Raw genomic sequence first — 24041 nt, 5'->3', positions numbered from 1 at the left:
TCTGACACATTGCTGCTTGTTTTTGTTAGTTGTTCAGGAGCCAGTAATCATTTGTGTTATTTTAACTCTTTGTGATGGTTAAAACTAAAGTAACTAGGACTGTGTTATCTTTTCTGCCAGTATATGTTGTCGAGCTGTTTCCCAATAGCTTATTTCATGCTCATCTACTGGTTCCAGTTCCTTCAGCAGCGCTGTGGCCATTCAAGTGGGATCATTCAGTGGCAAGCCCCGCCAACCTCGACTTTGCCATGCTGTCCATGGACCACTTGTGCCTTTCCTACACCGGCTGGGAGCACCGCATTAACCTTGGGGTAGGCAAGAGTTGCCTGCCTTCCACACTATTGACATGTCATTGCTAGTCTGTGCAGAAGTGGTTGTCTGGCTTTTGTTTGCCTGTTAACACCGATGCACAGGGCTTTGCTCGACGGGTGTTTCGGGCATTTCTGCCTGGTGTGTGCTGGAGGTGTTTCCAAGGGGAATCAAATAAATTTCTGTTAAAGTAACACATTAGTAGACTTTAAATTCGGTTTCTATTTACTGGCCGTATGTTGCTGAATGATTTATGGAATTTCTTCATTATAATAGTCAAGCAAAAATTTATGGTTCTGCTAATTATTCATTTTATTTTGGGTAAACAATATAGGGGAAAAAATATACTGTGAGTTATCTTATGAACAGAATCCTCCAGATGAGAGCTCCCTAGGAGTTCTTGAATATAGGCGTCGCTTAAAAACCATACAGGCTTTTTGGGCCATTCCGCAATGTCGAAATTTGAGAGACCGCACACCATCCGACTAAAGCCGATTTATAAGCTTTCTCATGCCACCTGTAATATGCAAATAAAACTTGCCATGAAATTTTAATTCCTCCAGCTTCTGTACAGATCTATGGCTTTAAAGGTTAAGAGAACTTAAGTTTTCTTTTTCAATGCTTGCATATTTTGAACCAATGTAACTGAAGTCACCTATTAGTTAATGATTGCAGTTCATGTAATACCCACATAGTATTTATTTTCAGGATGACCTTCTTGGGGTTTCTGTATGCTGTAACGAATATACCTTATTTCACAATGCTGCTTTACAGTGTGTCATTAGCATAGTGACGTTGTGGGGCAGGTTATTTGCATGCCTGCATGTTGTTCTGCCAACTTTTCACAGTGCCTGTGTACTGCTCTCCAATTTTCAGCATGCACATGCACTGTACGTCTCATCTGCTGGTATTTTGGGATGACACAGAACTTTTTTTCTCTTTGGCCAGGTGAATGGGTACGTGTCATGCAATGTCACAGAACTGCTTCACCTTACCCGCCTTGGTGTCCTTGACTCTGTGGGTGTCAAAGCCTCGGCCGTCATCTGCCAGCCTGTCAACAAGGTGGTTTCACATTCCTGCTCATGAGGAAGTTCATAGAAAGTTCATTTGAGCCATGAATGACTCTGTAATTTCAATACCACCACATGTATAGCTTAGTTTTTTTCCCAATATGATCCCAGATGATCACTATTATTGAGCTCTCACTCAGTGCAGAACGCGCCTTCAGTATTCCTTGAACGCTCTTGGTGATTCTATAGAAAAGGATACACATCGGATTAGATTGTGTGCGCATTGTGAATGGTGTTGTACATCCTTGAATGTGCACAAACATCAGTGAAGTCCAAATTGTGGATGTACTTGACCCATTAGTTTATATTCGATGACCAAAGATTGGGCTCGCTGCAATCATCGTGATTTGAGTGTTCCTTGTCTTTCTTGGCACAAATTTTCCCAATAAATAGTTAGGTTCTCAACTCACACTTTTGGCAGTGTTTTGGTCTTCCTCCATTAATACAACGTAAAAATGCAAACTGCTTTTTCTTTTTTTTAATGTCAGGAGCCTGGTATTGAAGTTGAGGCGTCCTTGGACCCATGCTTCATCAGGATCAGTCAGCCTGTTGTGCACACTCTCTCCACGGCAGCTTCCTTTTGGAGTCCGGTTAGTTGTTTTTCTTTCTTTTTCTTTTGTATAGAGTTCAGATTTATCTTGAATTTGTCTTGAAGATGGTATTCTGAATGTTTTTTGGAAGCGGCATGACCTTTGTCCTTCCTTCCTTCCTTCCTTGTATTTTGTGTGTAGGAACAGGCTGTCAGAGAATAACAGTCGACTTGCATTAATTCAACCCCGACAAGACTGAAGAAATTGATTGAATTATCCGACGGGTCAAATTAAGCAAGCAGCATAAAAAATACCATAACACACTGCCGATTCATTTGGCAGTACTTGTCTAACGTCCCAGTATGCCACGCTACGCCTACCACGTCCCAGTATGCACGCTTTGACGGCGGTTTTGCCAGTCAAACTTTGCATGCAGAAGGATGCTTGAAGTAACCTTTGTCTCGGCTGAAATTCTTGTAGTTTCTTGCTAGATTTACTAGCCATACAGGCTCCAAGTACATAGTTGAGATGGCCAAAATGAAATCGGAACCTTGTCACAAAATTACTTCGTTAAATCGCGAAAAAAAAAATATACACGGTTTTCAATGCAACTAAGATCTGGAAATGAAAATAGTTTGTTACATTGCAAATTTCATGAAATCAAGGTTCGTTATATTAATGTTTGACTGTATCAAAGTGCATAGCTGTTGAGAGCCGCAAGTTTTCTTTTACTTGTGATGCATGCCAATGTCCCCATTGTATATGGCATTACTTGCCAAAACACATCTAGTGAGCAAATCCCGCTTCTTGCAGCGTGCTGTGAGTTCACTGTCCTTTTTTGTTACAGGATGCACACACTGGTGTTCTCCCCAGCTATGTGGCAGTATGCAACAATACGACAGACACCGTGTGCTTTGGTCAGGTGTGTTGTTTATGCTCTTTTGCTCTGAACTGACTGTGCACTTGGCAATCTTGCCCGTCTGTGAGCATCTTCCAAGGTTATCCCTGTATCAAAAAGCAAAGAATGCCATCTGATTGTGGGAGGTCACATTTAATAGCCATTCATTCGTGGCTTACTGCAACAAGGGCAGAGCAAATCTAGACAAAAGAATATGACATTGCTATTCTTGTGCATCCTTTCCCACGATCCTTGTACTGGCACTCTAGATTGTAAATCAATAACTGGCTCAGGTTTGTAGCTTGCTTATGTTTAATGCCCAATTAATGCAATCAAGGGTTTGATGGTACACCGTCTTGTGAGCTGAAAGCATTATTAATAAAGAAAAAAGCCACTGACCATTCTCAGAAAACACAAAGTTTGACATTTCGGAATCTGTGCAGACCACAATACGTCAAACTTTGAGTTCTTGGCATTGGTTGGTGACTTGTGCTGCTGATGATGCCCAATTGATCAACCCAAATTTATAATTGAATAATAATAGTCCTCCTTTTTTAATCAACATTGTATTTTCGATACATTGCTTTGTAGTGTTGAACGCAAGGCATTCTATGCAGTGTATGACTGCATAGAATCTCCCTTGAGAAGTTCTGGCTAACAGTCAGGTTAACTTATGTTACCCCTTCTTTGTTGGCAATAAGCTAACTGGAGTAATTAACATGCAAATGACAGAAGCAGGAAAGAATGGGCGATAGTGTATATTGATAGTAAAAACACTTGTTAGAGGCCAAAAATATGTACACGTTTTTTTGGTACTGCTGTCGAACAGAGTGTACTGAGCCTTTTTAATGAGCACAGAGAGTTGCCTGCATAAATAACTTTGTTTGAGATGTGTACTGGCTTCATGCAGAGAGCAAACTGTGTGAATGGTGATGATGCATAAGTTTAGACTAGCTCGAAATGAACCGACTTGGTGTTGGGGTAGATGCTGTACCATATCACACAGTTTTCTTTTGTTTACCTGTACTAACAATAGTCAAAGCAGTCTGCTAAATATCCAAGCTTATCATGTTCCTCTGGATGCATTTACCTTGAGAGAAAAGTGTAATTGTGCATATTATTAATCCGAAACAAGATCAGGCTACGCGATTTCTCTTCATAACACTGGGAGCACTACCTTCGATAATATTGCCTTACAGCTGCCTTTCTTGCAGCTGTACCAGCACATGTAAATTTTTATTGCCCAACATGGTCATAAATCTTTGGGTGGGTATAGCATGAAAACAAATAAATAAATAAATAAAGTGAATTTGTGTACAGCAATGTTGTGAAGTAAACTAAGCAAAACGAACCTTCACGCCATAGCATTGGGTGTGCCACTTCCAATAAAAAAGACAAAAGGGAGTCATTGACAGCACCTTTTTTGTTCCTTTTCTTATGGTTGTCATCATAGGCTGGAACTGTGGAGAAGATACCGCTTCAACCAGGGCACATGCATGCATACACCTGGAAGAGCACCAAGGCACCACTGGTGAGCTCTTTACGCTTTGTCAAACCTATGTTCGCACTGTTCCTTAAAATTTGTTATCTTTAGTAATGCAAGTGCACTAGATGATTTTAATCAATTGTTTGTTGTTTCCGTATTGCTCTCTATATTTTCAAAATTTTTCCTGTGAGGCTCAACTGTTGCTGAGAGTATGCACATAGGTATCCTAATGAATTTCTAGTCTGTGATTAAACTGCTGTTTGCAAATATGTTATTTCATATTTTCTACTGAAGCTGAGCCAGATGGTTTATTTATGTCAGCTTATCTACGTTAAATCTATCTACCACCTGGCAGCATTCTACAGAGTGTAGTCTTCACCACAAGTATGCTGGCCACCTCGAAAGTATCTGTAAAAATCACTTCCACATTCCAAGCCTCTGTGAGTCCGGAGTTCTAGACGCTGACAAGGGAAGCACTTCCACCTTTGTCTTGAAGATTGGACGCACAAAGAATGTATCAGAAGCTGTACTGCATGCATAATGAGTGTCAAGCGGCCCACTTACTTTTCATGTGAACTGTACCTTGGACCAGCTGCTTTTCGCACCAACATAAGCAGAAGCATACCTGTGTTTCTTCTGTAAAGTACAAAATAGGGCATGCACAGTATTGCCTGTAAAGGGGTTAAAGTGTTCACATTGGAAGGTGTTTAAAAACATCCAGAAAGTTGAACTAACCTTGGATGATGCCATATTTGAGCCCTGTTGTAATGTGAAGCTAATCAGTGCGCCTTACAATGAGTAATGTGTCTCTAAATGTTTTTGTTTTATCCACAATAATGCATACTATTTAGTCCTGTGGATTTACCTGCCATAGTGGCTATGACATTCTGCTGCTAAGCACGAGGTTGCAGGTTTGATTCCTGACCCCAGTGGTCACATTCTGTTGCAGGTGGAATTGAATAATGCTCATTCACTTATGTACTCACGTACTTGCGCATGTCAAAGAACCTTATATAGTTGAAGTTGGCCCAGAACCCCCGCTAATGTGCATGCCGCAACTTGTGAGTTGCTTTGACGTGCTAGACTCCATGATTTGATTTTGATTCAATTTAGTCCTGCGGATTGGTCAGTGGTAATGACAGTGACATGCATTGGTATAACGTGACTTTCTTTTCTCTTCGTAGATGCTCCATCTTGGCATCGAAAATCAGCAGTGGAAGTGGAGCAGCCCTTTTGCACTGGTCCAGGGAAAAGAAATTACGGTGGAACTTCCCATTGGCTCATCGGCAGTGTCTACCGTCCTGGTCAGAATGCAAGAAGGACAAGGGGTCGAGATGCAGGCAAGTGCACAACAGAAAAAGAAATGCATATTACAACGTGCACTACTCCTGCAAGATGTCACTGCCGCCATTTTCTTACGTTGCATTCAAGAAAGAAAGAAAGAAGGAAAAAAAAGGAAATGCAACTTCCTTTTGCATTCTATAGTGACACTCCGGCAAACAATAGATTAGTTTAGATCAGGAGTCTCCAAGCTTGCCTAAAGGGCCAGATTGGCAGCCAGAATAAATAAATAAACATTAGTGAAAATAAATTGGTTAACATTAGTTTTCTTTTTTAGTGCAAAATATGCTAAACGTCTAGATTTCGTTTGCTTCTCTCATCTAGCTGGTTGACAGCTGTGCGTGTGCTCTTTGAGTGCCTCCAAGTTAGTGCGCTCTAAATTGTTATGTATGTATAAGTCCTCATTCCATGTCGTGTATACCTGCTTTATGTTCCCATGTCTGATATAGCTGTGGGTATATGATACATAAAATAAATTAAAAAGTAGTGTAGGTTGTTGACCAAAACCTTCATTTTATTTAATCGACGTGCTTTTTTGGAAACAATATTTTTTGGAAATAATTGCATGCACCTCCTGGCACGACTTCCAGAAGAGGAGCCGTATAATTATTTTAAGATTAGAATGGCGCTTTTACCACCAAGTCTACGTGAGTATGTCGATTTGAAGTGATAAACATTTGTGGTGACAAACAAGCTTGTTCCCATTTCTAGGTAGCACACAGTTTTTTGCTTTTTCACAGTCATTCTCTCTGCACCAAGCAGATATCTGCAGGACATTGAGGTGGTCTGCGAAACATCACCATTCTTTACATAGAGCCCTTTGTTTTGCTAGTGCATCCTTATTGCAACAACAATATTTCTACAAATTTATGTTGACTTTTGTGCATAGTGTTTATGTTTCACTAGTGTAGAAGGCATAAACCATTGCAGTTGGGGTAGCATTGCCAAGAATAAAATAGCACAATGCACAGGACAGGTAGCATGCATGTCTTGTCTTGCACTCAGCTCTGTGTACTCTGTCATTTTATAATTGTAAGTAGGAGTACAGGCCTAAATAAGACTGAAAATTGTTGTTTAAGTATGCCTTTGAAAGTCCGACCCATTTATTTTTTCTTCTTTATGTTCTCTCTGACTGCAGCCGCACAGCCCTAATTCGCTGTATTTGGCACTGTGCAAATTATGAACAATAATCATTGCTGTACTGCATACCCTACTTGTTAAGAAGATACTTCCAAGAGATATCTTCTGGTGCATACAAGCATTTTTGGGTGCCAGGCTAAGCTCATTTTTTTGCACGGTTGAACCAAATAACCTAGGTGAAACATAAACTGTGATTTAGCCACTAATATATTATTACTCAGTAGTTAATCGTCCAAATCACCAAGCTCTAAAATGTAAGCTTTATATCCTAGGTTTTCTCACATAGCAAAACAAACAATCTGAGGAAGGTGGTTGCATGTTATTTATGTGGTAACTCTCTGTTTGCATAAAAGCGGTGGAACCCAACTCACAATGACTGTCGACAGCAAGGCATTTAGCATTGAATCAACATAGCGACACAATGCATTACCACCGTCAAAACGAGTTATGTATGAGGCGTGTACTGCAGTGGGATGCCTTTTTCGTGCTTCACTGCAGGTGATCATCTCCGGCCAAGTCACACTCCGGAGCCACCTAGTGACAGATCTGCAAGTTCAGCTCAGATTACTGGTTGAGAGCACCAAGGAACACAAGTCACCGTCTACACAGCCACCAAAGACTCGTACAGTGGTGGTCGACCTTGGTGACAAGGCCTGCAGGAGCCTCATCATCAAACCTCGGAGGCTACACTCTTTTTCAATTAGGAGGCAGGCTTCCACACCAAGCGAACAGGCGAGGGTGAACGCAGTGCCTTGGTCCAGTGAAGTGGTGTTCGACGCCATGAGCTCAAAGGACTGGGCCAAAGTTGTTGAGGTTTGTGGCAGTTTCGCCAAGCCCTGTGATGTGATTACCAGCTCCTGCCCGCATAACCCGCACCAGAAAATGAGCAGGATGCGAATTATGTGTGAACTATGGACTCATATGCAGCTTCGTGGTAATTCAAAACATGCTACTACCGTGAAGCTAAGTCTGAAAGCAAACATTGCCTTACCAAGGAGCTGCAACATGCTTCAAAGAAAACATTCATGACAGATATACAAAGTGAGGTTATTTCGAGAGTCTTGTTTTGTGTCGACAATTGTGCGAGCTGCCTCTGTAACAAGTTGAATGTTGTTGCATGTTATTTGCGCGTTCTGTGCACACAATATCATTACAAGGGTTGTAATTGAGGTTGCAGGTTGTATTTAGTGACTGAGTACTTGCGCGAAAATGTGGTGTATGGACGAACGGAGTGGTACTGGTGGGATCTAAACGCACAATGCATTTTTCGCAGGTACCACAAGACACTGACGAGGCTGCAAAGCTCCAGCTATGGTGCTATTGTTTTGCTGGCTGTTTTGGATCATCTGCAAATCTTCTGGTCAGTTACACTCACCTTTAAGGGTTTGCTATGGCTAGCCTAACCAATGCAATCTTACTGCTCTGGGACTCATCCCTGATAATTTCACTTTTATCAGCAGTGACAGTGATAGCTCATTAATTCACTCAATTTGGTTCAGCACAAAGTGTATCAATCGACTGATGTTTATTGGAAATTGAGACACCTGCTATTTTGTTAAAACTTTCTGGTACATTTCAAAGAAGTTAGATTGACTGCAATTAAGTTAAATAAATAGCCTGTACTGTTTTTCTAATTTTGTGTAACATTATACATACGCACACTACATGAGTGAGACATTAGTCGGGTGTTACCAACCTATATGGAAACTGTTAACGATTTTTGAAATAATAAATGTTTGACCATTTATTGTCTTTTTGATGCCACTAATCTCCCTCTGTTCAGTTTTGTTACAAATATTATGCCTTTTTGCTCAACTAGTCTTTTTTTCTTCGGCATACTTATATGTTTGTATAACTTGTTAAGTATGTTATGCATTGTTTGACTTATTACTGATGAACTGACGGTAGTACTGATGAACTGAGGCCCTTCGGGTATCTCAGTAAGGAAGTAAGTCAGTAAGTAAATATAAGTACGTAAGTAAGTAAATAAATAAGATATAGGCACTCTTCCCAAGTCATTGTAACATGATCTATCTGTTATGTGCATCATGTTTTGTATCATGGAGTTTGCAACTTTTTACATGTTAGGCACTGTACCAAGGATTGAAGGCTTGTGGGAGGTTGACCTTGCTCTTAGTTTTCATCACTGCACTTCTTGACATGTTTTTATTGAGAGTTAATCTTGCCTGTGCGTTACATCTGTACCTATGTTACCACTGTCATAAAATTACTTATTTTCGCCTTTTCCTTGTTTCTTGTGGACACTGGCAGGTGCTGGCATTTGCACCCCTTCACGTGCTACGCAGTCACCTGCCCTGCAGCCTCCTGGTTCACCTCCACGGAAGAACGGGCTTCTTAGCTGCAGGCGAGCACTACCACTCGCTTACGGTCCCTGGTCGAGGCCAAGACTGGCCTCTGCTTGTGGACCCGCTACCATCCAGCCTCACCTTTCAGCTTGGACCAGGTCGGTGCTCTGAAGAAAAGCAGCTGAAGTGTCGAAGCCGCTTTTAGTGCCGTACATATGCATTTCAATTACATGGCCTTTAACATTGCTGCTTGCAGATGTTGTGAAGCAACCCAGTAAGCATTTGTTGCCTGGAATCCTTTCTTAGCTTAGGTGTTTGTTGAGCAGTTTCAGTTTTTGTGGTGGCCAAACCCCAAGCCCGCGGACCTGGCGTGGCATGTTAGAAAGAATGTTTTGTAGTGGTGATTGATTTTATTTATTTGATGGTATTGAAGATAGTGTCAACTTTAGTTGCTGGCTTTTCCACAACACTTATTGTCTACTCTTGCTGCAGCGGTGGTGAAATAGTAGATTGTCCAACCCATATTTGGGAGGCACTGGGTTCAAATTCCGGTGCCACTGGAAACTTACTGTTTTTTTCTAATAGGTAGAGATGTATCACAACCTGGCTCTCAGTTGTTTATATGGGCTTCCATCTTGGAAGGGGATCCTATAGAGATTTGCGAGAATCGCAGGGCGCCTCTTGTCCCCACCATAGCTTTGGTGACACAGTCAAGCATCTGCCACTGCTGTGGGAGGCATACCACTTGCTGTCGCTGGGTACTTATCAGTATGATAGGTACAAGCACGTACCCAGCCTGGTGCTCGGCAACTACGGTAGTTCCAAACGCTTGGAAGGACACCCAACTATTGGGAAGTTGGCAGCATGTGACCTCTAGACTCCTTTTTTGTGAGTGTGCTTATGAGTGTTTCAATGGAATTTAGGGCGCAGGTTCCTTTCCCAAGAGCACGAGGTTGCGGAATGGAATCCTGGCCACAGCGGCTGCATTTCGATGGGGGCGAAATGCGAAAACATTCATGTACTTAGATTTAGGGGCACATTAAGGAACCCCAGGTAATCAAAATTTCCGGAGTCCTCCACTACGGCGTGCCTCATAATCAGAAAGTGGTTTTGGCACGTTAAACCCCATAATCCTTTCCCAAGCATATCAGCCCTGAAGAAAGCCAAACACCAGGCTCGGCAGTGCTTGAGTCCATTTGAACCAGTGGGTGCCCAGTGGCAGTGGAAATCAAGCCCATGACCTCCCTCAGCTGAGGAGGGCACTCTACATCTATGCCAGAAATTACGCAGTGGCAGCCGTTGTAGGCACTTTAATGGCTATTATGACATTACTATAGTACTGCCATCGCAATAGCAATGTCCTGAAAACTTTGCAATGTCATTCTCTGTTTACTTATTGACCAGTAGATCATGTGTTGAGTTATTGCTATGTGAGTCATTGCATTGCAGAAGAGTAAAATATATTTGTTTGCATGGAAGACAGAATAGTCAAGTTTCCAAAACACTAATTCTGTGTTTGCACTCATGCCCAACCAGTATACAGTTGTAGGAGAATGGTGTGACAGTGGCTGATGAGGTATGCTGTTGTCCCTACATTTATTTGGGAAGATGAGAGCGGAACGGCAGCTGCGATAATCAACCCGATCGAGAATGAGAGCACATGTTTTGTTCTTGACTTGAGCTCCGTGAGATGGTGAGACAATGCAATACGCAATCGGCACAAATCTGACTGGTTATGGTGCATAATGAAGATGATCTCACTGCACAGTGTATAGAAAAATGCACTTTGTGATGAAACAGCACTATAGCCTGTGCAAAACTATTTATGAGGTTCACTAACAACAACTTTCATCGGGCCACATCACCCACGTTCATAGGCAAGCGCGTTTCATCTCCTGCGCTTGAGCTGAGGCCTCCGACATTGGACCATGAAATCTCCACCACACCTCCAGAAGACCTGTGGAAGCTGCGCAGTCCGGAGTGGAGCTTAAGCTCCCCTCACGCAGCAAAGTGGCCCTATGATGACATTGAGCGCACAGCCAAAGTGGACCACCTGTGGGAAAAGGGAGCTCTCATGCAGCTGTTCACTTCTACTAACCCAAGGTCAGTGCTTTACTGCATCTTCAATTCATTCATTCATTCATTCATTTAGGGCATACTGCACTCCAAGAAGGCAGGGTTACAAAAGGTTACAAAGTAACAGCGCGTGGGTTGGAAGAGCATATAAAACGTCATGTGTCACAGTAACAACAATAGCAAGAATAAATACAATTACAAAGCACATCAAAGGTTTGAAATAACAATACATATATATTAAACTTTATCAGTGTAATGAAGTGGAACATGTCTCTGCCATTTAAGAGAGAGAGAAATTAGGTAAAAATACATTATTGAGGCTTCCGTAAGTAGCAATGCAGATTCAAGCATATTTGCTTGTTCTGGTGAAGTACATTCCTGGGCCGTATTTTTCATGCTTCAGGGATTATTTTCAAGTGGCTGGATAGGTGCTTTTTAAGCCTGCTAGATATGAAATCGTTGATGTTCTCACATCTGATGTTCCTGCAGTGAGTTTTCACATGGAGTCCTCCATATGTAATCTTGATAAAGAATTCACTTAAGGTTCAATAAAGAATTCAACATTTTTATTCTATTCTGCAGCTGTACATTCTTTATGATTCTGAAGATGTTAGAAATGCAGTGAAATTAAGTTTTATATCAACTGAATGAATTGGCATCTGAAAAGGATATTGTAAAACAACAGAAGTACCAGAAGCAACACCTTCTGGTGGGAAAACTGTGTTAATGATCGATCATTCAGGATTAATGGCGTCCAGCATTTGAAGCAGTTCAAAGCATTTTAAACAGCTTTTGGGCATTTGAAGCAATAGCCACAGTGTTAACACGATAGATACAAGAAAAGTGATGATGTGTAACGCCATAATGGTAATTGGTTCAAATATTAAACAACTTGCCCGAGAACAGGTTCTGCTGACTGCTGTCAGCATCATTTATACATGGAACATTCATGGCTAGAATGACTCGTCTTACAAACATTGTTTGGGCTTTTTTTGTTCCTCACACTCTGCAGCCCTAAGTGCCTTCCCGAGATGCCAGAGACAGAGCTGCATGTGAAACAGTACTTTGACCCCAACCTTCCATATCCGGGCACTGTTCTGGTGGACATTAAACCCTGGGCACTTATTGTCAACTGCACTGGACAAGAGCTCAGGTTGCTCACAGGCGACCATGGCATTTGGACTCTAGGCCAGGAGCAGGCATTTGCACCACCACCACTTCACGTGAGTCTTCAGCGCCAGAGTTTCAATGTGAAATAGAAAGAACACTGGGTGTTCAGTGTGCTATTAAGAAATGCTGACATCATTGCTGCTGCTGCTGAGCTGCTGACAACAGCTCTGAAGTCAGTAAGAAAATATTCTAGTTAAAAAAAAAAAGGAAAGAGACCTGTCTATTTCATCATTTTGGCAAGCGTATGGACCCATTGAAGAGAATGTATTTCCACTCTTTCGGGCATGTTGGGACTCATTATTATACGGGGTGTGTGCAATCTATCTTCTGAAGGAGCTAGATACTTCTTGGACCTGTGGGACCTCCTTTGTATTTCATATTTATAAAAACTTGTAACCACTCTGAAGCAATAAATTCACTATGACAAACTTGCTAAACTTAATATTTAACGAGAAGAAAGGGCGTTAACTGAGGGGCCCGATTTTTATTAGTCATATCATAAGAAGCCAACAAACACTGACACCAAAGACAACATAGGGAAAATTACTTGTGCTTAATAAATGAAACAAAGGAATGACACATTAATGAAAATAAAAGTGGATAAAAGAACAACTTGGCGCAGGTGGGGGACGATCCCACAACTTTCGCATGTGAAGGTTGTGGCATAAAACTTTTATGCATGAAAAGTGCATTCATCCTGCTTTTTGTTTATCTATTACATAAAATATTGAGTGCAATAGCTCCTTCAGAAAAAAATAAGAATCTGGCAAAACCTACAAAAAACACCTGTTTATCCAGTGGTAGGGAAAGAGTTAAAATAAAGAAGGGTTGCATGTGTACACTTACATCGCTACTGATGCTTTGCACTAATTGCTAAGTGAAGTACGGATGGTCAGTGTAGCAACAGTACTGTGTCCACTCTGGTTAAACGAGACAGCACCACCAGCGTGACTTCTCGCGTCTTCATCTCTGATGACCAGTTATTCCATGAAGTGTAATACGTTGATTGTGTTGTGGGTCTTGCAGGATCCCTTTTTTCTGGCCATTGAGGAGGACGGCAATCTTCACTGCTCCCTGCGCCCTCTGCTGGTGGACCCTTCCTACCTTCTCCAGAAGAGGAAAGGCGGTGCACTACCTGCCGACCTGGACGCTGACCTGCTGCAGCTGTCGGTGCCCACACCCGTGTGCATCTACTTCCGCAACCCTAGCTTGGTTTCATTCGCGGTGAGTGGCTTGCTCCTGTAGAGAGTTAGAGCAAGGTTTGAAGGATCACTGACACAACATTTATAAAGCCGAAAGCGTTAGACGGCTCATGGGACGAAAAATTCAATGTCCGGCGTTATGGCACCAAAATTCACGTAGGGAGTCGAACCCTCAGCCTTTAGTGGGAGTTGAGCCCACTACCTGTGGTGTTAATTAAGGGAATTTAATTAAGACCTACAACCTTTGGTGGGAGTCGAACTCTCGAACTTTGTTTGGAGTCAAACCCACTACCTTTGATGTTAATTATGGGGAATTAGGCCATCAATTTCTTTATAAGAAAGCATGAAAGGCAAAGGAGGAGTGTCAGCACGACCTGTGGTGTTAATTAAGGCAAGGTAATTAAGATGCAGGTAATTAAGATAAAGTTGATTAAGACACTCGAACCCACGACCTCTGGTGAGAGCCGAGCCCACGACCTTTCGTGTTAATTAAAGCGGAGTTGATTAAGGCACTCGAACCTATGAACCAACATATGGGCAGCATAGATATGGGCAAACTGGCCATATCTTCACGTTGGATTCCAAATGACATCATGAAGGACGAGTCAAACCCCACTACCTTTGTGTAATTAAGGTGAAGTTAGTTAAGGCACCCAAACCCACAACCTTTGGTGGGAGTCGAACCCACGACCTTTGGTGTCCATTAGTTTTGCAAGCGCAAGAAACCAAAACCGCCCGCGGAACAAAACCTAAACCACCGCCCGCCCGCGCGCACCCCAATGCCCGAGCGGTAGTATGCAGACGCGCGGGAGCAAACTACCTCTAAAGCAAACCTTGCAACGAAAACCGAGAGAGGGAGGGGCGCGAAAAAAATTTCCTGTATTCCCACATAGTGGCAGCACATGACAGAAAAGAAAAAGTTAGGAAATTGGCGCACTTTTTAAACGTTCAGACGGCGCCGTAAATATACGGCATCAACCATTTTGAACTTGTTCGCGGCGTCATATATTTACGTCATTGACCCTGAAAGGTTTAAGCTACTTCATTTCCTTAATTACTTCTTTTACGTCTTTGTTCACGTCAGTCACCTTGTCACAAGAATCGCTGCAATACTGGATACTCTTCTTCGATGACGGAAACTCTGAGAGCACTTCCTTTCTAAAATTATCGATATCGTGTTGCACTGCCCGTGCAATCTACATTTGTCAAACTACATTTGTCATCAGCGCCATCTTTGCCGATCTTGCATATGTTGCGGCTGGCCATTTCAAGAATGCTTTAGATCAACAAGGGCAGTGAAGGCAAAAATGGAAGAACAAATGCAATCGACACAACAAAACTCTGCTCGGCAGTAATGCAGAAAAAATTTGCCTGATGTGTTCTTGCTGTATTCCTTACGCCATCCAACATTGATTCCCCGCAGGTCTGTCGGCTGATTGCCTTGGCGGATGACTTTGAGGGATGCCTTGTGGTGACATTGAAGTCGGCAGTCTATCTCAGCAACCAAACAGATTTGCCACTGGCCGCTGCTGGCTTCACGACGAGGGTGGTTCTGGACAACTCGGTATGTCATGCGCTCGAGAAGTGACGAGGTTGTTAGTAACGCGGTGTCTTCTTCCCTGCCTTATGTTACATAATGCTATGCAGTCGACTTCCATTAATTCGACCCTGATGGTACCTATGAAATGGGTCAAGTTACATCAGAGGCAGAAAAAAATGACGAACCACACTGCTGATTCATTTGGCAGTGGTTGCCCAATTCTAACTTCCTCCAAATCAAACCAACACCCACTGTCTATGTATTCAGTGCAGAAAACAAATGTAGGAAACTAACATAGAAATGACATTAGTGCTCCAAAACAAAGTATAAATCTAAAATTCAACCAATTTCTTTTAACAAGAAAAATGTAGCATGCTTCTCATTCTGATAATAATAAAAAAAAAATGAAACGATGCATTCGATCCTCTGGAACACCAATAACACATGAAGCGACATGTTGCCACTGGCTTAGCATGTAAAATAAATCATTTTTTAATAGTAATCGAAGGCTGAAAGCAGTGTGTCATCGTTGTCATGCTGTGCAAGAACTACTTCTGTCACTTTTTTCTGATGGCAGTGGAAATGACACTGACTATGCTGGTTCTGTCGGTAGGCTGTTGCGAATGCCTTGAACATAATTTTGGTTTCATATTCTATGAAACAGGCAACATTTGGAATGATTTTCTTGGAAGAAAGAAAAGGCACAAGTAACAGTAATTATTTACAGTAACAGTAAGCTAACCATTTTCGCTTGAAGATCATCCTATGACCGGCCAAAAATAGGCATTTTTGGCATGTATGTTCAACGGATCTACTGCCACGTAAGCTCTGCCAGGATGCTGCTGCTGCTAAATGGTCACTATCGAAGTCTCCATTGGGGCCAGGCGCATGCATGCTAACCAGTCATGATCAAATGATCCAGTGGAGGCCAATTTTATGATCGAAATAATCAAAAAGTCGAGTTAACGGAAGTCTACTGTGCCAAATAGCATATCAGTCTGTCCTTTTGAATCTTTCCATGCATTAGTGAAGAGTTCTATCCTCTTGCTCGACAGACACAAGCCTGGACTGGTGTCATGGAAATGGCAGCAGAGTGCTCACTGCCACCTGACTGCCATCAGGGCCTAGGCGTCGTTCCCCTGCTGTTCTGGAATGGAAGCAATGGCATCGACGACACAGAAGTGGATGAAGCCGTGTTTGGCCGCCTCCTCATCAGCCTGGCTCTAAACCGTGTGTCCGCTGAGGGCGAAAGAAGGCTCTGGAGCTTCCCCTTGAACCTGGAGGTGGAAAACAAGAACATGCGTTGTTCAACGTCGGTTTTCAAGGCTGTCGGGGCATCCTATGTGACCTTGCCCCTTGTGGTTACCTGTCACTCGAGGGGTGGAAGCGTGTATCTCGTCGTTGCTCGAGATGCCAGTCCACTCCTACGCATCTCTAATGCCACACGTGCCACGCTTGTGCTTGCAGAGAACAGCCCTACAAAAGGTGCTTAGCTCACTCATGCTGTGCTGCCTTTGATGTCCTTGTAAAATTTCCTTTGCATGATTTTCCTTGGTAGCTTCGTGCTGCTGTCTAGTGGCCGGCAGTTTTTGCTTTCATAAGGTTTCCTCCATCTTGTGGACTTCTCCAGAACTGATTTGCCATATTCAGTGTTCCTATTCTTCGAGTTGGCCTCTCCCTGCAATATGCTCACCTCCTGGTTAGCTCAGATAGTGGAGCAACTGCCCCGGAAGTGTGTTAATCCAGGGTTTGATCCTAAGACCAGACAAAATTTCTCTTTGACTACAAAGCCTTCTGAGAAACCCATATGGGTTTTCTTCGTAGCTTCATGCTGTGTACTATAAGGTGGATGGCAACTTTTTCCTTTTGAGAAAGGTCATTGCATTCAGTTGTTGTAAAAGGCCACTCTTATATCAGAAGCAAGAGCCATGGAAAAGGCTTCTTTTTTAATTTAATTTGAATTGTTTTTGCCAGACTGGAGGCTTGAGTGAGCTTATGATCTGCAGCAGCATGTGCCAGCTTTCGTAAACATAATTGTGCATGGTTTGATTGGTTGTTGAACTGTTGTTCCTCTGTTCTGCCATATGAGCACTGAACAAGATTCATATGAATGTGTTGTGACACCTGTTCATATTTTAATAGGAGCACGTATCAGCGGTTTAGCTCGAAGCTGAACTATATGCAGCAGTTTACTTGGAAGAGTCATGTATACCTGGCAATCCTATTTATGAATGGCTATATTTTATTTTACCAACGGTGATGCCTGTCATGTCTTTGATGCTGTTTACCATATACGACACTCATTTAATTTATTTTGAGTCAAAAAGACGGCTCCTGAGCTGAAATATCTGATGTCCAGTATTACGCCGTTCTGCGTTATGGAACCAAAATTCATGGCTCCAAAATTCACAGGGAGTTGAACCCTCAACCTTTGATGACAGTTGAACCCACTACCTGTGGTGTTAATTAAGGTGAATTTAATTAAGCCCCGCGACCTTTGGTGGGAGTGGAACCCACAACCTTTGGTGTTAATTAAGGCAAAGTTAGTCAGGGGCAAACCGGACTCCGACCAAAAACATTTTTAAAAATTACCGAGACGTTTCGGCTTTCATCCGGGGGGCCTTGTTCACAATTGTGAACAAGGCCCACATATGGGAGCCGAAACTTCTTGGTTTCTTTTCTTTTAATGTTTTTGGTCACTGTTCGTTTTATTCTTGACTATGGGCAATCCACACCAGACGAGTTTTCGTTGAACTCTTGATTTTAAGGCAAAGTTAATTAAGGCACTCAAATCCATGGCCTTTGACGTGAGTTGAACCCTCAACCTTTGGTGTTACTTAAGGCGAAGTTAATTGAGGCATTCGAACCCACAATCTTTTATAGGAGAAAACAAGTAATAGGAAGTAACATTGCGTTTGAATGAAACTGTCAGGTAATGTAATGAATGTCTCATGAGCATGCAGGATTTTGCCTTCATCCTCTTTAGCGTGTGCTAAAGTGACTGTCAACTTTTACCGTCAGGTTCTTTCAACATTACAAATGGGGACGGGCACATCAACCACACAACATAAATGCACATAAATATTGTACAAAACTGTTTTAGTTACAAATTGCAACGTTATAGTTGATAAAATACACAGTAATAATACAAGTGTGACAGAACAGTAATAATGACCATAATGCTGACCCGTCATCCTTATCTTTAGCTGGTATCCACATTTTACCTGCTAACAAATGTTGAAAGTTACCGCTCAGCACAAGACGTGTCTTTCTGTATCGGAAGTTTCCTGAATGTCATTGCTGGTTCTATTAATTTGTTGTTTATGTTTTTGACGAGCCTTGTGTAATTAGATTGTGTGCGTGACGTAAACAGCAGTCTACATTCTAGAACTTACTTGAGCACCAGCGATTATGCTGGAAGGTTCAATGAGTCATACAAATAGCCCAGGCGTCTGATCCGCAGATCATATTTTCACCAGTCGCCGACTGTGCTCGCTGCTATCGTTGTGTTTTGAGTGTAACTTGTTTTTCTGGGCATACCTTCACCCAGTAAAGAGCTAGTTTTGCAAGTCACAGTTTTTGCTACTGGATTCTTCATTGTTGCTACAACGTGACAATGCAGTACACCATAACACACGATGCACCGCTACATTGCTATCACTTTGTCTTCCAGATCAGTGGCTTCTGCCCTCAGTGGGCCCTGGCTGTTCTGTGCACTTCACACCCCCCAGCCTTCTCTCCTACAGCAATGGCATCGCCGGTGCAGCCGAACCTGGAAACCCTTTCTTGCTGCTTGGCTGCACAAGGGAAGCCGAGCCACACCCCATTTATTGGAGCAGTCCAGTCGCATGCTTAGATGTGGCCAACCAGTTCGTCCATATTCCGAGCCTTGGAGACGTGCGAGTGTCTGCTCAAAGGGTAACTGCCGCACTTCAGTTATAAGCCAGGTGTACAAATCGTGCTGTGCTGCAATAGCAGCAATTGTGCAGGGAACACAAACGAAAAGATGGCAACACGAAAGGGTACAAAGTGCAGACTGAATTGAAAAAGAAACATGTTCACCGCAAAAAGGCAATGATACTAGATCGCGTGCAAAAAAATGGTTAAGTAGGTGATAAAGAAGTGAGAGAAAAAGAGAAAGAATGCTACTTTGAGGGAGGATCAACAAGACCAAACTGACGTAACGACAATGGCTATGTGCCCATGGCCTGTGTCCTATCACATTAATTTTTAAGGAAACATGCAACTTTCTTTTCTGTCGGCATCACTTACACCTTGCTTACGCATTGTTCAAGCCTTCCTGACAGCATACAAAAAGCCTTCTGCAATTGTAATTTCTCTATTGAACTTATAGTCATTAAATTAAACATTATTTTAACACTGGGATAATTAATTTGCCCAATATTTAACCAACTGACCCAATCCTTAGCTCTCTGCATTTGCCTGTATGCAACTGTATCACACTGAACTTGCTTGAACATCAAGTGATGCAATGGCTGTTACAGAATGGAAAAGAGTTCTGTATAAGCTATCTTACTTGCCTCTTTATCTCCTTTGGTGCAACACCGGACACAAATGCATTGCGCTAGAAAGATATTACTATTCGCTACAGTTGCATTCTTGAAGATGTGTTCTCATAAAGAGCTTGCAAATTATGTTTTCTCTGGGCTGTGCATCAGGTTCTCTGAAATATGCAAAAGCATATGTCTCATCTCAGCTTCGTATACATGAAAGGTAACTTTGTGGTTACGTGTGGCCTGTGGTTCATCACAGTAGTTAAGAGTGCAGCCTATAACTGCACAAAACTACTAACATTTGCCTAAGGCTGCCGAATGTTACCTGGGTTCAATACTGTCATAGCCTCTTCTTTTCTACATCACTTGAATGTGCCTCATGCGTTTCAACATAGAGGAGTTCAGGTGTCAATGCTCTCATGACACACGAATTTTGTCAGGTTGATTCATCAAAAAGCAATCGAGCATGCTTACCCTGCATTTGACACCGACGGCTTGTACGAATTTAACGTCATGCTGTTTGGATCTTGGAATGCGCCCGCAACTTTTGAGCGCATGAGGGATACCATTCTGTGCAACTTGAAATGGCATACATGCTTGTGCTACCTTGACAACGTCATTGTTTTCACTCTGGACTTCCCCACGCACTTTCAACGCCTACATCGTGTTTTGACGTACTTGCAAAATGCCAGCCTACAACTAAATTTAAAGAAGTACCGATTTGCAGTGCGGCAGCTGACCATACTTGGTTACGTCATCTCCAAGAATGGAATCCTCCCCAATCGAGCCAAACTTCGGGCTGTTGCCGCATTCCCTAAACCGACATCTGTCAAAGACCTGTGCAGCTTTGTAGGCCTGCGTTCCTACTTTAGATGCTTCATCCAAAACTTCACCACTGTCATATCACCCCTGATGAAGTTCCTTAGAAGCCACGGGCCCCTCACTTCGTGGTTGTTACAGTATGACGAGGCATTCATAATCTTGCCCTGTTTGCTGACGTTGCCTCCAATGTCGCGACACTACGACCTGACAGCCCCTTCAGAGGTGCACACTGATGCCAGCAGTGTTGGCCTCGGCACAGTCCTTGCGCAGCACAAACACGGGTTTTCTGAATAAGTAGTGGCTTATGCAAGTTGCACGCTTATGAAAGCCAAGAGTAACTACACTGTGATGGAAAAAGAATGTTTGGGGATCGTCTGGGCTCTTACTAAGTTCTGGCCATATCTGTATGGCTGCCCATTTGACGTCATCACGAACCACCACGCACTTTGTTGGTTGTTGTCACTGAAGGACCCCTCAGGCCGCCTTGCCCATTGGGCACTTCATCTGCAGGACTACAATACTGGTGTGCTCTACCATAGCAGCTGCCAGTACTCTGACGCCGACACCCTCTCACGCTTGTGGTACGCACACTTGACGCCGCTTATTATTCCCTGGTCAAGTGGTTGTATCAGCGAGGTTCAGTTTGCTGGGAAATATTCGAACTCAGCGTTGGAGAGCACACAATCCTGAACATGGTGAGCTGAGCAATTGTCCAAAAGGAGGCAGATATTTCGATCAGCCTTGCGTATCTCAGCATCCAGGTCCTTCAGCCAGTTGTGTCATCCACGCCTTTTTGTTTGACGCATATTTCACTGGCATGCTCTTCTTCCCACTGAAACAATGCGGCTTCTCACTTGTTCCGGTCACGAATGGCACACATTTATCATTGCGGTCCATGTTCATGCACAACAAAACAATCAGGCGCTGCTTACTGTGTTTGCTACTGTGGCATTCTTCATTTTTCAAAGCCAACATCTTCCTTGGTAACAGCCGGTAGAAAAAGGCAATCTCGTCGGCATTGTATATGTTGGAGAAGGCATAACGTGCCAATATGTCGGGGACACGATCACTCAGCCAGTCCTCTGCTCCAGTTGCGTTTGCTTCTGCCGATTCGCTGCTGACTACCTTACCTACAATACCATGCCATTCCTTAATCATTGCAGCCAACTGGTGCTGGCCCTGAAATCATTGCATCCAAGAATGCTTGCAAAGTTAAGGGCCTTTTGCTGGAGAATAGCCCCATTCAATTGCATGCTTTTTGCATGCATATAGAGGAACCGCGAGTACAGAGCTTTTCCTATGTCAATGTAAGCCGCTTCATTTTTCCTTCTTTTCTTTTTCTTTTCCTTCTTTTTTTGGCTTGAACCACCAGGACTGACGGCACACATGGCAACATCCTTCAATTTCAACATGGTTGAAAGTGAGCTCCATGAAATCCCATACCATTCAGCAACAGTCACCTTCTTTTCGTCAATCATAACTTCAGCCATAATTTAGCCTTTACATCAAGGCACAAAGCTTTTCTCTTACGAGGTGAACTGCTCATTACGAACAGGAAAAAACAGCCTACCCACGAGATCAAACCATTAACTGGGTTTCGTACATACGCAACAGATGGCGCAGCGGTACATTCTGCTCCACCGATTGGAGGCCACCGGCAAAATTTTTGCATCAGAGGGCGTATGTAAAGCACCATTTGCCCTGCCTAACGTTTTCAGTTTTGTCTCCCTGTCAAGAAAGCTCCTGGTGCGTGCATTCGATGCATGAGGACTTTGCTAAATCGGGGTTGCAGTATAAAATTACTTTGTTAAATTGCAAAAAAAAAGTACATGGTTTTTAATAGGGCAGAGATTGGGAAATGAGAAAAGTGTGTTAATGGGGGGGAGGGTCAAGAAATTAGTTAAATTGAGGTTCATTATTTCGAGGTTCAACTGTAGTAATTTTTGAGAGTGATTAGAATACGAATCAAATAATGGCAGAAGTCAGTTGAATCAAGTTGCATGTGAAATACTGAATATTCTTAAAATTGGTTTTAACTAATGAAATGTCATTCTCATCATTAACATAAAACGATCTTCACATCCTGGAATATTCACGTTAGCAAATTTCTGTCATTACTTTTCACATCATGAATAGTTATTAATTGAAACCACAAACAGAGCATCAGAACAAATAAGCAGTTTATTCCCATACTCGGGACTCATTGGTGAATGTGACCGATAGCTGTTTAGCCGGAAAAGTGTGAAATTCAGAAGCAATGTAGCATGCTCCGCTATCTAACTTATCGTGTTTTATGTCTCCAGGATACCAAGATATACGTGTACAGGCATGAAGTTTATCACACTTTTACTCCTGTTTTATGCTTAATCATGCACAGTTGGTGACCTTAAGGTACTCAAAAACTATTAGAAATACATTCATATTTAGAAATGGTGATTTCGCTTTGAGGACTGAATCGAATAATGTTTCATTTGTTATTCGAACGTTTCGAAGATTTGCACACCCCTAATACTTTTCAAGAGGTCCTGTAGCTCCAGCTCTAGAATGTTGCGTACATATTGCCTTAATGTTTGGCAGCCCAACTGCATTTTATTTTTTAAAAATTTACTTTTCTTTTTTACTTTTTTTCCGAGTGCAGGCTGGTCACACTACACACTTGCTTGTACAAGTTGTGAGCAGGGCAGAGGTGTCGGCAAAGGAGATCCGCAGTCGCATAGGGGAACTCCAGCCTGCCACCGATGTTGAGGTCCGCGGAACACCTGATGGAATGTCTGCTGACAGTCTCCTGGCCATGGTGAGTTTTTGACGGGAAAGAAAGGATTTTGTGACTGATGCACTAGAACGTGCCCAGCCTCAGGAAAGTGTGCTAGAACGGAGGGCAGAAAATTTTCAGCTCAGAGCGTTAGAGGCAGAATGCACGCAGCAAGACTTCCAGCTGAATAAAGGAATTACTGGATAGCGGTCAGCTCATGGCTTTTGCTCTAGGATTCACAGACGCTGGCTCAAGTGTTTGTCTGCACCATTCCTTTATAATACCACTTGTCATAACTAAAATAGCCTTTCCTCACGTCTCACTCAACATACCCATGGTTAGACCAATTATTTTAGCTGCATATGGTGTGACACAGCAGAGTAAAAGCTGTGGAAAATCCTTAGCTTCAGGCATTCCCTTGCATCCCAAATTTAAGTGACAGTAGCAGACTGTAAGTAAGACAAGAACAAGGTAAAAACGGGAGCCAACATTTTGACAAGTGGACTTGTCTTTTTCAAGTAGCAGACTGTGTTAGATGTCATGCTGCATAACTTGAAGAACATATGTGCTTTGGCTCAAATGGCTGCCATTGTAATATTTAAATGAATTATGATTTAGCTTCTCTCTGTTCATACCATGACCATGCATGGCTCAAGAGTGCTTGATGGAAAGGTTGCTGTGCCAAAGTATACTGAATTTTTAAAGACTTAATGGTTTGCTTGACTCTCTCGCGTCTCCTGGAATCCAGCTTCTTCACTAGCATGTGCAGTGGCGAAAGTTGGTGTACTAGTGCAATAGTATGAGAGAGGGCGCGAGTGTTCTTAGCTAGTACCACGTAACGGCATGGATACTTGAGTGCAAAAGGAACTTATATCTCTCTTCAGT

The 24041-nt window shown here is 42.6% G+C and overlaps 1 protein-coding gene across 7 annotated transcripts in view; it reads left to right on the top strand.

Moving 5' to 3' along the window:
• Window positions 1-24041, top strand: part of Vps13B (vacuolar protein sorting 13B) — a 121402-nt gene that overhangs the window by 80312 nt on the left and 17049 nt on the right. For 6 of the 7 annotated variants that reach the window (XM_065435100.2, XM_065435097.2, XM_065435096.2 and 3 more), the window contains 17 exons: window positions 178-311; window positions 1258-1371; window positions 1868-1969; window positions 2757-2831; window positions 4261-4338; window positions 5478-5633; window positions 7273-7587; window positions 8048-8134; window positions 9046-9238; window positions 9337-9354; window positions 10958-11183; window positions 12169-12379; window positions 13353-13550; window positions 14952-15092; window positions 16124-16553; window positions 18742-18986; window positions 23043-23198. In XM_065435100.2, the coding sequence (XP_065291172.2) occupies window positions 178-311; window positions 1258-1371; window positions 1868-1969; window positions 2757-2831; window positions 4261-4338; window positions 5478-5633; window positions 7273-7587; window positions 8048-8134; window positions 9046-9238; window positions 9337-9354; window positions 10958-11183; window positions 12169-12379; window positions 13353-13550; window positions 14952-15092; window positions 16124-16553; window positions 18742-18986; window positions 23043-23198 (2879 nt within the window). The remainder of the gene's footprint in view (window positions 1-177; window positions 312-1257; window positions 1372-1867; window positions 1970-2756; window positions 2832-4260; window positions 4339-5477; window positions 5634-7272; window positions 7588-8047; window positions 8135-9045; window positions 9239-9336; window positions 9355-10957; window positions 11184-12168; window positions 12380-13352; window positions 13551-14951; window positions 15093-16123; window positions 16554-18741; window positions 18987-23042; window positions 23199-24041) is intronic. The other variant, XM_065435095.2, reaches the window with a different exon arrangement.

Source organism: Dermacentor albipictus, chromosome 7 (genome assembly GCF_038994185.2).
Source record: "Dermacentor albipictus isolate Rhodes 1998 colony chromosome 7, USDA_Dalb.pri_finalv2, whole genome shotgun sequence".
Classification (NCBI taxonomy): domain Eukaryota; kingdom Metazoa; phylum Arthropoda; class Arachnida; order Ixodida; family Ixodidae; genus Dermacentor; species Dermacentor albipictus.
This window is presented reverse-complemented; position numbering and strand designations above follow the sequence as displayed.